This window comes from Onychostoma macrolepis, chromosome 22 (assembly GCF_012432095.1).
Source record: "Onychostoma macrolepis isolate SWU-2019 chromosome 22, ASM1243209v1, whole genome shotgun sequence".
NCBI lineage: Eukaryota > Metazoa > Chordata > Actinopteri > Cypriniformes > Cyprinidae > Onychostoma > Onychostoma macrolepis.
The window spans coordinates 26,151,841-26,168,484 of record NC_081176.1 but is presented as its reverse complement, the minus strand read 5'-3'; the positions used below and the strand labels follow the sequence as shown (position 1 = coordinate 26,168,484).

The 16,644-nt window shown below is 37.5% G+C and overlaps 1 protein-coding gene across 1 annotated transcript; it reads left to right on the top strand.

Annotated features, from left to right (window-relative positions):
* Positions 1-262: 262 nt before the first annotated feature.
* On the top strand, positions 263-16,641 carry col8a1b (collagen, type VIII, alpha 1b). The gene is made up of 3 exons (XM_058761509.1): positions 263-351; positions 12,802-13,108; positions 13,868-16,641. The coding sequence occupies exons 2-3, from the start codon at positions 12,805-12,807 to the stop codon at positions 15,775-15,777; spliced, it is 2,214 nt and encodes a 737-aa protein (XP_058617492.1). The 5' UTR covers positions 263-351; positions 12,802-12,804; the 3' UTR covers positions 15,778-16,641.
* Positions 16,642-16,644: the final 3 nt, after the last annotated feature.

Genomic DNA, 16,644 nt, shown 5'->3' with positions numbered 1-16,644 from the left:
TTATTTTAATTTATTTAACATGTAGTTTTTCAAAGTTTTTAAAAGGCTTGAATAGTTAAATGTAGGCTACTGTGGGTAAGTGTCATAACGGAACCTAACAACTACTGCATCAATGCCCTGGGTGGAGGCTTACGTGATCGCTTTTCTCTCTCCCTTTCTTTCTTTTCCTTCTGCCCACCTCCTTTGAGGAGTTGCTATGCCCCTCCTACCTGCCCATAAAAGTGGAAACCATGCTGCCTAAAGCCTTTAACTACATTTCTCCTTCTGGTCTTCTGGATCTTCTTCCCTCACTTCTCACTCAGAGAGAGATAAACCGAAGACAGAGACAGAGAGAGGCCAGGAGAGAGAGAGGTGAGTGCTGTACATATATAATGCATGCTGCAGGAGGAAAAAAGAAATAAAATGACGAGGCACTTGAAATATTGCTTTAAGTATTGATATTGATCTGAATAGGCGTGTACATGCAAAGGAACATCATGTGAGTTAATGATAGACGTTTCTTGTCTGAAGCCTGTTTCTTTCTTTCTTTCTTTTTTTGCCTATATTGTGGAGTACATTGTTTCAGGGTTCCCATTATTTGAAAACACATGTAAATATTAAGGAATTTTCCAAATGTAATTTCCTGGCCTGAAAAAAAAAAAAAAGGTATTTAATAAAATATTACAAATGATGGTAATTCTATTGTGATTAGGTATTTAATAAAATATGAAATATAAAATATGGTTATTATGGACACTTCAGGACCCCCCCTTGGGTGTAACATATTTTATCAGCATTACATTATTTTTCCAGTCACAAAAAAAGTTTGGTATAATTAATGGAAATTCAATATTCAAAAGGTTGTGAAACTAGATAATTAGTTATTATAGTTAGTTTATTTAAAATTTTATTTAGTCAAATTCTAATTTATTTTAACATGCAATGATAACAAACTCAAGTGGCTGTCCAATCCTTTAAACAATTTTTGGATATGCTGATTCATACCCTGGTGCTTACCACACCTGCTGCTGTTGTGCAAGGGTCTTTATCCAGCTCGCTTTGTATATTTCTCCAGCCACATTCACTTTAGTTTCACTTTGATTTTCCTGGCACTGGGCATCGCTGTGAGCCAGAGGGCAGCTGTGCGTGATTTTCCCAGCTTCCTACAGCGTTCAGGGCTGGATATTTTGGCACATGAACAGCTCTGGACACTGAGGCAAAACTGTGGTGCTTGGCATACTCTCTTCTTTCTTTTCCCCTCTTGATTAATTTCTCTAGTCCAGGTGGATTGAAAAAATGCATGTCTTTCCACTTTGGGCCTGACATCGATAACTAAATTGATTACATTTTCAATGCAATTCGACCAGAGACATTTTGGTGATGTTTTGGTATCAGAAGGGGTTGTGTTTGCAATAATGATTATTATTAATAATACTTATTACTGCACTGTATTGATATTCTTCAAACTCTCATTTTCAACAAGTTCTTTTTACCCCCCCCCCCCCCCAAGCTTCATAATAATATTAAGGAAATTAATAACTCCATTTCATATTGTAATTCGAATTCCAAATCCTCAATGATTACTTTTAGTATTTGGACATTAATTGGTCCTAACTGTATACTTAATAAACATACTACAATAAATAAATAAACCCACACACATACACACACGTAAAGATAAATGACATAACTGTTACATTAATTATCTTAAAATTGCAAAAAAGGTTAGTATTTAATAATATATTAAACATTATATATACACATTTTTGTGATTTTTGGACAAAAACTATACTTTGTTATTGTACAGTATTTTGGTAAATTAATGTTACATATTATTTTATTAAATATTTTAAAATTGTAATTTCAAGGCCTGGAAAAAGCTAGGGTTTTTAATAAAAAAATAACAGGAATTATGGAAATTTCTGTTGTGAATAATTATTATTATTCTTTTGTTATTAAAAGCAAAATTATATTATTAAATGTAAAAAAAAATAATAATAATAAAAGTATAATTTATTGTATGTACTGTTCTGAACATGTACATTTAACAAACATTACTTTAACACTGTCACATGAACATCAATGTAAATAAGAAGGCCTTAAATACACAATTCAATACATTCTGAATTACAGTGAAGAATCGTTCTAACCGATTCTGATTCTTCCAGTGAATAAATCATTAGACCCATTAACTTCTGATGGTTCTTTGTTGTTGTTGTTTTCCATTTTGAAATCAAATGGACCCAGTTCAAAATTAGAACTAGTTCTCTGTTCTCTGAGTTGTTTTGCTGTGGAGCATCTTTTATCTCCATGCAACAACCTTATGAACCTGGCAACTGCTGTCTCTGTTTTGTTGGTTTCTGGGTGGATTGGCTTGCTTCATTCCCTAGAAATGTTTTGTGACATATATTATTTGGAAAAAGTAAACTTTTTTTTTTTTTATTTAATAGCACGTACCGTAGTTTGTTTGGATCATGAATGCAACTATTGTCCTGACCTCTATCTGAAGGCCAAACGCTGTGTACCGTACAAATCTCCTAATCGTAGACTAGAATTACAGGTCTTCCCTGGCAGTATAGTTTCTCATGTCAAATCAGCATCGTACTGAAACGAGAACACCAAAATGTGGCGGACCAACGAACCTCTGTTTAAAAAGAGGTTTGGCTCGCCACTTAGATTCGGTTTCGAAGACGCCAGATATCTGAAAGGCTGACAAGACTCAGGGCTGATCAAAAATTTATGCATCTATTTCTCTGGAAAAGCCCAGAGCTCTCTCACAGAATCAAGGTATAGGGATGGTGTGAAGACTGAAAGCCACTCACTTCTGAGCGCGTCCAGAACTAGAGGATGTGGGCTTGGAATCTGACACATACGCTCACAAATGCACCAGCGTACCTCGGGTCCTGGCCAGTGTTTGCAGTCATATAAATCACCAGCATGAGTGTCCAACTGGAACAATGATGAGGCCATCTATTAGTGCTGATAAAGTATTCAGACAATAATTAGAGATTGGGAAATTGACTGGACATGAAGGACTGCAGAGATTTCATTGGTGCATATTTGGCTTTGTTTTTGAACACCGAAATGGAGTGCAGTAACCCATTGCCTGGATTTTTGTTGCCCTTTCAGAGCAAACTAATATTTTATTTTTATTTTGTTTAATTGTATTTGTTTAATTTATGTTTTAATCAAAATTATAACAAAAACATCCATAAAAAAAACAAAACTGCTAAATATGCACAGTATGTGAAGCAAAATTAAATTATGCCAGTTTTGCTTTTATATTCTTTTACTGTTTTTTTTTTTTTTTTTTTATGTTTTCTGAATAAATTCATAAAAAAGAAAGGTTACTTGAAACAAATGCTAACTGAAATAATATCATTATACATACATACATATATATATAATTTTATTTGGAAATGTTATGTATGTTTAATTTTATTATACACATGCATTTCCAGTCTGACTTCTCTTAAATGTGCCAAGACAAATCCTGTTCATCGCTGAACTGGCAAGCAATTCCAGCTGCGGTGTTGAACCGTTTTCCCATTGAGATTCTCCTCATTATCCTGTCTTCTTGTGCATTTGTCTTATGGACAACCAGCCTTTTTAGGGGATTTAAATGTGTCATAGTAAAGCTGCAATATTCTAGAAATCAGATTTGGAATAACCAACTTCTCTTGCTATGGCAGCTATTGGCCTTCGTCAGGACAATCTGAAACATCTTGCAGTTTCAATGAAAATTAGAGGAATGCTGCCAGTTAAATAGGGTTTGTCATATAATTAAAGCCACAGCCATATCACTCTGCAGCCCAAGACTGGTTGCCCACTGAAGCTAAGCAGGGTTGAGCTGGTCAGTACCAGGGTGGGAGACCTCCTGGGAAAACTAGGTTGCTGCTGGAAGAGGTGTTATTGAGGCCAGCAGGGGGTGCTCACCCTGTGGTCTGACAGGGACACCATACTGCCAAAAAGCACTGTTCTTCGGATGTGAGATTAAACCGAGGTCCTGACTCTCCATGGTCATTAAAAATCCCAGGATGTCTTTTGAAAAGAGTAGAGGTGTGACCTCGGCTTCCTGGCCAAATTTGCCCATTGGCCTCTGACTGTCATGGCCACCATCCCCACATCTACTGATTTGCTTCATCACTCTCCCCCAATAAGCTGGTGTGTGTGGTGGGCGTTCTGGAGCACTATGGCTGCAGTCACGTCGTACAGTTGGATGCTGCACACTGGTGGTGAATGAGGAGATCCCCCCCTCACAATGTAAAATGCTTTGAGTACCTAGAAAAGCACTATATAAATGTAATTAATTATTATTATTATTAAAGAAATTAGCACCAGGTGCCAGAATAACACCAGTTCTTTTTCAAATATCTCATTTAAGTTTTTTATACTGTGCTTCAGAATACAATTAATTTATGAAATATGCATAAAAAAATAAAAATAAAATAAATAAAAAACTGCCTTTCTACTCCTGTTAGGATAAATTCAAATAAGATTAAACAATGACCTTGAAATTTAGGAGATTGTAGGTTGTTCTCTAATTTTGATCTCCGCTGTATAATAAAATGCCAATAAATAAACAAATAAATAAAATGAATAATAACATTAGACATTAAAAAACTAAAATGAAAATGGAATATATAAAAACAAAAACCTTTTAACCATGTTATAAATAAAACCATGTTAATAAAACCTATAGTAGTGTATTATTGATACCCAAACATCACTGATATACAGTAGATATATCTTATATTTTATTTGTTTATTTATATTATAGTGTTTTATTTATCACAATGCACACAATAATCTTAAAGATTCTACCTGAGTCTTTCTTGTATGAAAAGACATTTTAGTACCAAGTGGCCCGAGATGGAAACAATGATTATCTTGAAACGTCAGCCATAACCTTTCCAAATGAAATGATACAAAAAAAAAAGTTTCAAAATGTAAGTATTTTTCCTGACCTTTTCAGGCACAAATGACACCTATTCCATTTTTATACAGAAGACAGAAAGGCTTTCTGCTACCTCATCATGGTTTATATACTGCCCAAAATCTCTTATTCCCCATAGACAAAAACATATGGTTACATGAAAAACTTCCTTTCGACCTGAGAGAGAAAAGCGAGTGTGTGAGTTACTGAGTGAGTGAGAGAATGTGTTTTACAGCAGTTCTGGCTCACGGTGTGTTCTGTCAGCTGATTCTGCATTCCACTGTCCTGCGGAATAACTGCAACTCAACCTCAGTGTATTCCAGCAATAGCGACCAGCAAGAACGCCACCACACTGAATTCCAAAACATTTACATTTGTGCATTTACCAGATGCTTTTATCTAAATTGACTAGATTAGGAAGTAATCTAGAGAAGAGGAGAAATGCAGAGTGTTTTTTTTGGTGGTGAATTGCCTCCAGAAGAGGTGTGTCTTGAGCTGCTTTTTGAAAGATGGTCTCAGCACTTCAGGTGGAGATTGACAGCTCATTTCCTCAGAGAGGAAAAGGGAGGTTGAAGGTTCTGGAAAGGGCTTTTCACAGCGATGCACCATTTTTTTTGTGCCATTAAGGATCCGTTCAATGAACAGTTCTTAAAAGAACCATTTTATGTCTAAAGAACATTTTTCCACTATATAGAAACTTTTGTGCATTTGAAAGGTTCCGTAGATGTTAAAGGTTCTTGGAATCTGTGTGTGAGAATTGTACTTACATCTGTTTCATGGGAGAAATGTCTTGAAACTTTCTCTCACTCTTCCCATTTCCAGAGAAAGCATGACCTGTAGTAATTGGTAGGGTGGGAACACAGAGCGGTGTGTGGGTGAGTGTGTGTCTTTTGGCATCTTACGCTGTTTACTGTCGGCACGTCATTATCACCGTCATGCTGACTGTAAAGAACCGTAAAGTTCTTCAAATTCAGTAGCCAAATCTGAAACAGCAGCTCCAAAATACTGCATCATGAATCCATTTGTCAGTGTTATGGAAAGCAACACCCTAAGCTGAACCTTTCTTATTTTTTTTAAACTATTTATTCATTTTACAGACACTTTTTTCGAAAGTAATTTACATTGCATTCAGTGTATTTTATCAGTTCATGCATTGCCTGGGAATCGAACCCGTGACCTTTGTTTAGCTTCTTCAATGATCTACAGTTTGAACTACAGGAATGCATCTGTACAAAATTATCAGTACTACTTAAAAAAGGAGCCTCTTTTGTGTCCGTTCCATCTCATTGGGTTTCACTTGGCACGTTGCAGATGCTTTTTATCCAAAGTGTCTTCTGGTAATTTAATTGAATTGACTATCACCCATGAGCAACCTAGGGAAAAAGTGCAGGGTTCCCTTTTGGCATGATTTCACATGACTTTTCCATGGCCTTTCTATTCATTTGTAATTTACTGGATCGTTATAAAGTGATTTCCAATCGTATATTTCTCTCCAAAAATATGACAACCATCTTGATATTGAAATGGGCCTTAATGGACAGTTCTTTTTATCCTCCAGTTATTAGCTAGGAACATTTACTACCCAGTGAGTCATACCGGCAGTTGCAAACAATGAATTTGATCATGCTGGCTTGCTTTTGGGTTTGACACTCTTCACATTTTACAATAAGCAATATTTAGCCGATTCAGTATTTTACAGCATGGCAAGTTGATTAATGTTATGTTCTATAGACACGTTCATGATATACAAAATTTTATTGATTAACTTGTTCATTCATTTACCAGACCTGGTATGTTTTCATATATTTATGTTTACAGTTTTTTTTAAAACATGGAAACCCTGAAAGTGTCTCAATGCAAAAAGTACTGGCTTCAGATCCCGGACGAACCCCCGATTTATGTTTAATTTTTGGAAACAAATAATTTAAGTTACACTTAAAATGTTTAAATTTCATGACAAATCTAACTAAATGGCATTTGGAAACAAATTAGGTAAATTATGCTTTATTAATTTTTTTTTTTTTAAATTATTATAATTAATGCTTTTTTAAAAATAAATAGACACTACTGGCAAAAATCATAGAAAGGCTCCAAAATAATGTAGGGATGAACATGTAACCTTATCCTGCCAACATTGATTATATGGTTGACACCCCGCATGCTCTTCTTTATTTGTTTATTGTGAATTGAAGTGAAACATCTGGAAGCAGTCAGAAAAGCAGGAATGGAAATTTGATTAGAATCGGGGCAGGGCGATAACAGAGCTGTGGCATGAAACCAAGCAGACAAACGCTGCGGTTATAAATTTTGGCCAAGAGAGCAGAGGAAAACATTGGTTCCTACTCTCTGCAGTGGATGTGTTGGGTTGCTGTTGTGCCGGTTGCTTGTCCTTGTGGTTTTGACCCTCGCCTGTCAACATATTTCTTGTTTGACCTTTGCCTTCAGTGCCAACATGTGTACTATGTTTTTTTTTTTTTGGCATGCTTGAACATCCAAATGTTGGCTGGAGGGAACAACGTGAGAAGCTTGTTTCAGCCTTGTGAATCTGATAAATAAGCATGGAAATTCAACCAGGCCAGGTTGTGAGTTGTTGGGTTCAGAATGAACGGAAGCTTTTAGGAGCCATGTGTTTTTTTTCCCCCATGACTTCTCCTGTACTGCTTCACTTGAGATTGTTTTGGCATCTCCTTGGTGATTTATGCTGGGTGTGTACCATGAATGCAAATAAGAGCTATTGATTATGGTATTCTGTATCACTTAATATTTTTCAGACATGGCCAGCAGTAATTGAGAAATGTTCCAATGGAATGAGGCTGTTTTGATGCCCACAACATTTTTGGATATAGAACATTGGATGGAGGTTCACTTTGGCTTGCCAGTCTAGTTGAACACAGAGAAAGAGTTGTTTTTCCAAAGTGAGAGTTCTAGACTGAACATAGTCAGCACTAAGAATGACACAAGATCCTCTGAAAACAAATCACTGGGTGGAGTCATAAATTAGGGAGGCCTGAGGAATGAAATTCATTTCTGAGGAATGAAATGTTTGGTTTGTCTTCAGTGCTCAATGAATGAGGGAACTAATGAATGAATGAATGTCAAAGGATGTGATATAGTATAAGAATGCACCTTAAAATAACTATTGAATAAATAAATTATTTATCATTTAAAAAAATAAAAATGTAAATAATCACTTATGACAAATACTTATATATATATAGAGAGAGAGAGAGAGAGCAAGAGAGAGAAAGGTTCAAATTTAACAATAAATAATACATTAATAAATGCATTTTGCAAGGCCAGTTGCTTGCTTAATCCATTTATTTGTCTTTATTCATTTTTTTTTTTTTTAAATAAATACAATAATAAAAAAAAAAAAAATCAATTTATAAATTGCTTTTTTTTCTGTGAATTGTCATTCATGATAATGTATATTTTTCTAATTCATCATTATTTTTATTGTTATTATTATTTAAATGCATACATTAATACCTTAAAAAAGGTATACGCTCTCCGTTAGATGAACTGAATACAGAATAAGGTTTGAACAGATGATACTGGAGTAGGTTTTCGAAATGTGAAAAAGGTGGAAAGTATCTTTGTAGTTACAGTCGACCTGGCTGGCAGCATCCCAAGAAAAATGGTTTATGTGTTTCTTTGTCTTTTTGTTCTATTCATGCTAGATCAGTCAAGATCTCCGTTTACAGTAGCTCACAAAAGGAAATCAAAGCTCTGGCATCCCACCCACACACTGATCCCAATATGTCTGCATGTATTAGAATCAAAAACTGACTCCCTAAAAAGCATTCCAGCTTTTAAGATTTTTCCACGCTCAATCAAAGCAGGATGCCCCCTCCATTCTGGGGTCGGCTTTGGTTTATGCTCACGTTTTGGATTTTAGCACAGCTGTCGGCTGGGTGCTAAAAAGCCAACACTTTGTAACTTGCCTTTTCTTCTGTTTTGGAGAAAGCAAACTGTTAGCTTTCCGATTGATTTCAAAGGCAGTTGCTTAGGATTATTTGCAGTCAGATGGTGTATGTGTAGTTAAGACCCCTTGATCCACACACACACTTCCAAATAGAATTCATATGTGAGCAGTTACTGACCTCTAATGGTCATGTTTAAGTATAACAAATATGGTCTATGTTAATGCAAACAAACTCACTATTTTTAATGCATAATTGATTTAAGAAACTTCAAATATTATTAACTTCAATGTGCTTTTTTTTCCATTGAGCTTTTTGCTTAAAATATGGGATAATGTGCAATCAGTTGGTCATTATGAAAATATGCTATCTAGACCTGAAAATGGATATTTCAAGTCATCAGTAAGTTAATATATTTATATCTCGTTGTTCAAAGTAAAAGTAACAGTGAATATACTGTTAGAAGGTTCTAATGTGGTTAATTTGATGCTGATTTTGGGGTAATTTCTCCTGTCACTGACTAGACTAATAAACATTTGACAAGCCCTTTTAATAATAATAATAATAATAAAAATCAGAACTAATATTTATAAATTATGTTTTCGTACATGGTGGGTTTTGTTTCATGATGTATTTATTCAATTACAAATTTTTGAGATTTTCCTTGTACTGCTGTGAATTGAAGGGACAATGCAGACTTTGTAAGGGCAGCATATTCTATACTGTATAATGCAGATGGCAATAAAATAACTTGGAAAAAGATTCAGTAAAAAGATTGAGTTGAAAGAGCATTGTAAAGGGGGTCATGCCATAAATAATACAATTTCCCTTGTTTTCAGAAATAAATGGTTGTTATGAAACTTTATTTACTATAAAAAACATATATCTTTAGATGCTAAGGTGTCCACATCAGTTCAAAAATACCATTTATTGAAAAACAGCTGCAAAAACCGCTTGTTCTTCCATAACTTGATTTGAAATTAATACAACACCTACTAGCTGTTTGGAAACTTCTGCTGACCAGTCAATAGCAGCTAGAAGTAGGATAGATGCTATTAGTACTAAAACACACACACACACACACACACATATATATATATATATATATACATACAGTGTTGGGCTAGTTACTCAAAGAATGTAATATATTACTCATTACTAGTTACTCCTTTCAAAAGTAATATTGTTACTTTACTTATTACTTTCTGGCAACAGTAATTAGTTACACTATTAGTTACATTACTTTTTCTTCACGCCCCACAGAAGCTGTAACTGTGTATCTTCCAGATAAAATTCTTCTAGAATGTTACTAACAACATATTTCTGCCTCATCATTTGACGAAAATCCACATCGGATCGCAGTCAGAAGTTATTACAAACACTCAACAGTGATTGATAGTGACATTCAAGTAGAAGTGTTGTATTGATCTCATTAATTGTCATGTGTAGCTTGAAGTAATTTTTCCGTTACCCATATGCGATTAAATTTAATTATGTATTTTATCCAATTACATGAATTTGTAAGAAACTGTTTAATTTTCCAAAAATATTTTTCATTATATTAATATAATGTACCACATGCTGATCAGAGGGATGTAATGCCAGAGTAAAGTAAAGCCACAACTTACACAACAGATCTTTTTTCCTGACAAAATCAATATAATGCAATATTTCTATATGCTGAATGTAAGCTTTTCCATATTCCAAGCTTGCCTGCTGCACTGGGGACATCACATGCATGTGTGAGTCATGAAAGTTATGAAAATAAATCTAGGAATTATTTGATTGTTAGATTTTAAATCAGTGGGGTTGAGGCATCAAAAGTAACTAAGTAACTAAGCTGTTTTATGGAAAGTAACTGTAATAGTATTACTGAAACCTTTTTAGTAATTAGTTACACTACTAGTTACTGCAAAAAGTAATATTATTACAGTAGCTAAATTACTAGTAACTAGTTACTGCCCAACACTATATATATAAATATATATATATATATATATATATATACAATGGGGCAAAAAAGTATTTAGTCAGCCACCAATTGTGCAAGTTCTCCCACTTAAAAAGATGAGAGAGGCCTGTAATTTTCATCATAGGTATACCTCAACTATGAGAGACAAAAAAGATTTTTAAAGAATTAATTGGTAAATTCCTCGGTAAAATAAGTATTTGGTCACCTACAAACAAGCAAGATTTCTGGCTCTCACAGACCTGTAACTTCTTCTTTAAGAGGCTTATCTGTCCTCCACTCGTTACCTGTATTAATGGCATCTGTTTGAACTTGTTATCAGTATAAAAGACACCTGTCCATAACCTCAAACAGTCCAACTCCAAACTCCACCATGGCCAAGACCAAAGAGCTGTCAAAGGACACCAGAAACAAAATTGCAGACCTGCACCAGGCTGGGAAGACTGAATCTGCAACTGTGGGAGCAATTATTAGAAAATGGAAGACATACAAGACCACTGATAATCTCCCTCGATCTGGGGCTCCACGCAAGATCTCACCCTGTGGGGTCAAAATGATCACAAGAACTGTGAGCAAAAATCCCAGAACCACACGGGGGGACCTAGTGAATGACCTGCAGAGAGCTGGGACCAAAGTAACAAAGGTACCATCAGTAACACACTGCGCCGCCAGGGACTCAAATCCTGCAGTGCCAGACGTGTTCCCCTGCTTAAGCCAGTACATGTCCGGCCCGTCTGAAGTTTGCTAGAGAGCATTTGGATGATCATATGGTCAGATGAAACCAAAATAGAACTTTTTGGTAAAAACTCAACTTGTCGTGTTTGGAGGAGAAAGAATGCTGAGTTGCATCCAAAGAACACCATACCTACTGTGAAGCATGGGGGTGGAAACATCATGCTTTGGGGCTGTTTTTCTGCAAAGGGACCAGGACGACTGATCCGTGTAAACGAAAGAATGAATGGGGCCATGTATCGTGAGATTTTGAGTGAAAACCTCCTTCCATCAGCAAGGGCATTGAAGATGAAACGTGGCTGGGTCTTTCAGCATGACAATGATCCCAAACACACCGCCCGGGCAACGAAGGAGTGGCTTCGTAAGAAGCATTTCAAGGTCCTGGAGTGGCCTAGCCAGTCTCCAGATCTCAACCCCATCGAAAATCTTTGGAGTCTGTGTTGCCCAGCGACAGCCCCAAAACATTACTGCTCTAGAGGAGATTTGCATGGAGGAATGGGCCAAAATACCAGCAACAGTGTGTGAAAACCTTGTGAAGACTTACAGAAAACTTTTAACCTCTGTCATTGCCAACAAAGGGTATATAACAAAGTATTGAGATGAAATTTTGTTATTGACCAAATACTTATTTTCCACCATAATTTGCAAATAAATTCTTTAAAAATCCTACAATGTGATTTTCTGGATTTTTTTTCTCATTTTGTCTCTCATACTTGAGGTATACCTATGATGAAAATTACAGGCCTCTCTCATCTTTTTAAGTGGGAGAACTTGCACAATTGGTGGCTGACTAAATACTTTTTTGCCCCACTGTATATTAAACAAGTTAACTAAACCTTGCTCTGTTCCTTGTTAATTTGAAGGCTACTGGCATTAGAAAATGGTGTAACATTCCTAATTCATGGTTGTTTTTGTTGCAAACAATGATTTTCTGAAAAGGCATATTTAGAATTTTGTTCTTAACACTATTATACAGCCATGTAGTAACATAAATTTTCCTGAATTAAACATTGACGATGGGGTGTATTGACATTTTAAGCACTCTAGAATCAATAAAATTATTCAGCAATGAGAACCAATAGTTAATTGGTCAGTCATGGAATGGACAATGTCCTTATGGGTGTCAACTCCTTACACTGTCTTCTCTAAAACAATGTGGAAGGCATAGAACTGCTTTCACTACACTTTGGCGTAAGGGTACTGCTAAGTTTCCTGTCTTTTTACAAGACAACTAACCTTCTTTCCTGTGCTCCATTTCACAGGACATGGCTGGGCCTCTCCTCTCCGCCTGCTTGTTTGTACTGGTGGAGCACCTCTGTCTGCTACATCATATCCATGCAGGGGCATTTTATGGTCACAAGCCACTACCCCAACAGCACCAGCCTCTGCCACAGTTACCTCTAATGTCACATGGCAATGAGGGGATACCCCAACAAATAACCCAACACCATTACCATGGAAAGGAAACACCACACTTACCATATGGAAATGAGATGCCTTTGCTTCCACAGTATGCAAAAGAACGTCCAAAGATACCCATGCACATGGGTAAACCTATTGTAGGAAAAGGTTTGTGATTTAGCAAATTCTTTAATAATTACTTTGCTTGCAAAATTCACTCCACAGGATCATTTAAAATGAAAGGTAAATGCCTGGGTGTGCTTCACTTTCTGCATTCCGTCTTGTGCACAGCTGTGTCTGCGCAGCTTTTAAAGTATACTCAACCACAGATGAGCGTGGATGGACGAGTTTGACACGTGCAGTACCACCTAGTAGACTCATTATATGTCAACATTCAGTTCACGCCTGTGCTGCTGTATGTGGACCGTCCACGCGATCACAAAAATTGGGCTGGACATGGACAGTGTGTGCATCTTCAGACACTTCTGATAATGGAAATAGCATCACACTGACAGTGCGCAGACTGTCGCAGAATGCGGATGGCCAAAGTATACACTGTGCTTAAAGCTCCAATGTTGACAAAAGCTAGCTGATAGAAAGCATTTTTAATCTTTCTGATAGGTTATCAGTTATCGTTCTGCTAACTCTTGAAAACACCTGCCACCAGATTTTAATGAGGTTTGGGAGAGCGTTTTGTGTGTTTGTGTGGTTTATTTGTAGTTCATTTTTATTTAATCTCATTTTAGCTCTGCTGCATTCACTCAAAAGGTTAAATTAATACAGTTGATTCATATTGAATAATTTGTCCAAGAATCTGGAAATACATTAATTTGCTTTTTATCTATTCATTTCAGATATGCAAATAATGTGTAGTTTATGAACAAGTGTAGATGTTACTGTGACCATGACTCTTATATATTTTTTCAGGTGAAACCATTCCAAGAGGAGAGAAAGGTCCTCCTGGTGAGCCTGGTCCAATGGGACTTCCAGGGCCTCAGGGCCCTCCAGGACTTCCTGGTCATGGTATCCCAGGACCTACAGGTAAACCTGGTCCTCAGGGTCCACCAGGACTCCCCGGATTTGGAAAGCCAGGAATGCCAGGTTTACCAGGAAAACCTGGAGTTATAGGTTTACCAGGACCAAAGGGTGAGTTGGGACCAATTGGTGGTGAAGGGCCAATAGGAATGCCAGGACCTCCAGGTCTTCCTGGGCCACATGGCTTACCAGGTGTGTCAAAACCGGGTGCACAAGGACTTCCAGGACAACCTGGACATCGCGGAGAACCTGGACAGAAGGGCTTCCCTGGGATCCCTGGTGTCCCAGGGCAAAAAGGTGGGAATGGGAATGGCCTCCCAGGACTGCCAGGAGTAAAGGGACCTTCTGGACCTCCAGGACCACCAGGACAAGTAGGACTTCCAGGAGTTGGCAAACCAGGACTGAATGGACTACCTGGGGCTCCTGGAGGCCAAGGTAAACCTGGTGCACCTGGAGAACCAGGACTGGCTGGAGTCCCAGGGGAGAGAGGACCACCAGGGTCACAAGGACTACCAGGCTTTGGCAAACCTGGTTTGGATGGCTTGCCAGGGAAACCAGGTCTTACAGGCGGAAGGGGTGAGCAAGGTCCCTCTGGTTTACCTGGCAACCCAGGCATGCCTGGTTTTGGCAAACCTGGATATCCTGGCCCTAAAGGTGAAAAAGGGCATGGTGGTTTGCCTGGCCCCCAAGGCCCAAAAGGTGAAAAGGGTCATGGTGGTCTTCCTGGAATGATTGGACCACCAGGGCCAAGTGGCCTTCCAGGCCCTCCAGGTCACTTGGGACCACCTGGAGGCATTGGTTTCCCTGGTCCAAAAGGAGAGGGTGGTGCAATAGGACCTAAGGGCCAACTTGGTCCAAAAGGTGAACCCGGGCCTCCAGGACTTCCAGGCAAGTCAGGATTCCCAGGAGAATTTGGGCAACCAGGACCTAGAGGCTTACCAGGTCCCATGGGACCTAAAGGTGAAAATGGACATAAAGGCTTACCTGGCCTACCTGGAGCCCCTGGAAAGCCTGGCGCAAAAGGAGAAGTTGGATTACCAGGACAGAAAGGTCATCCAGGGTCCATGGGAATCCCAGGATTAATGGGTCCAACAGGACCGATAGGCCCACCTGGTCTACCAGGCCCAAAAGGGGAATATGGACCACCAGGGAAACCTGGGATGCCAGGTGAGGGAAAACCTGGGCTTCCAGGCCCAATAGGGCCACCTGGTGTACCTGGACCTGGTGGGCCCCCAGGTCAATCTGGAATACCTGGTCCTCCTGGCCCACCTGGCCTACCAGGACCTCCTGCTCAATCTCCATTTATTGGGCAAATCCTTCCTGAGACAGGTCCTGGGCTAGATGGGGCAAAAGGTGGTTATAAGAAAGAAAAGCCTGGAGGAGCCATTATTGGTAGGAATGGCATAGACATGCCTGCTTTTACAGCTCAGCTGACAACACCATTTCCTCCATTTGGGCAACCTGTTGTCTTCAACAAGATTTTATATAATGGCAACCAGAATTACAACTCTCAAACTGGCATCTTCACTTGCAAAATACCTGGAATTTACTACTTTGTCTATCATGTTAATTGCAAAGGAAACAATGTATGGGTGGCATTGTACAGGAACAATGAGCCAGTTATGTATACATATGATGAATACAAAAAGAGTTACCTGGATCAGGCATCAGGAAGTGCAGTGCTGCCCTTACAAGTTGGAGACACTGTTCATATCCAGTTACCATCAGACCAAGCTGCAGGACTTTATGCTGGTCCATATGTCCACTCATCATTCTCTGGATATTTGTTATATCCCATGTGAATTTGTGAAAAAAGTCACTCATATAAAATAAATGCTACATTTTTCTAAAGTAATTACATAATTTGAAACAGTCTTACAGCATCTGACATTATCCGTTCATCCATATGGTTAGCACTTTGTTAGAACTCTTATCACATAATTTATTTGCATATTTCCTATTGTTTGACAGTATATTGATTGTATATAGATGGGGTCACACTGACTACATATCGATGCAAAATGATGTGATATTGACATAATGAAGAATGTTCAGATTGTTGGATATGCACTATTTTTCTGCTGTCTTAGATTCTCATTGTGCCATCTCAATGAACTTCAAGAAAGTGTGTGAGCACATAAGTGTTATGTTTTTTAGATTTTGCTTTTCAGTGATCTTATTAACTAAAAACTTCAGTAAAATACATATCTGAAATGTTTTGAACCTCACATTTAGGTTCTTTCACACCCAACTGATTCGAGTACATCAGATCATTGTTTATCAAAACAAACTCAAGGGTACTGAATAATTGTTAATAAGTACAATATCAGTATATACAAGTTGATAAGGCCACATGGACACTCTAAGTTAAATTCAAATAGTCTTAGTAACCTCTATAATTTATTTTTAGTTTTACTACTGAAAGACTAAATTTGTATATGTGCAAAAAGATGGTGGGACTCAAAAAAGAAGGAATTTATCCTTTGTTATTTTTGACAATGTTTGCTAAACTGTTAAACAAATATGGAGTAAAGATTTAATGTCATAATGTTGTTTTTTTAAATAAATTGAATCGTCTAAAATTGTGTGGATTTGTAATTAGGGAATTTCACAAACAATAAAAAATAAAATAAAAAATAAAATCCCTGCTTTCAATCTTGACCATGATT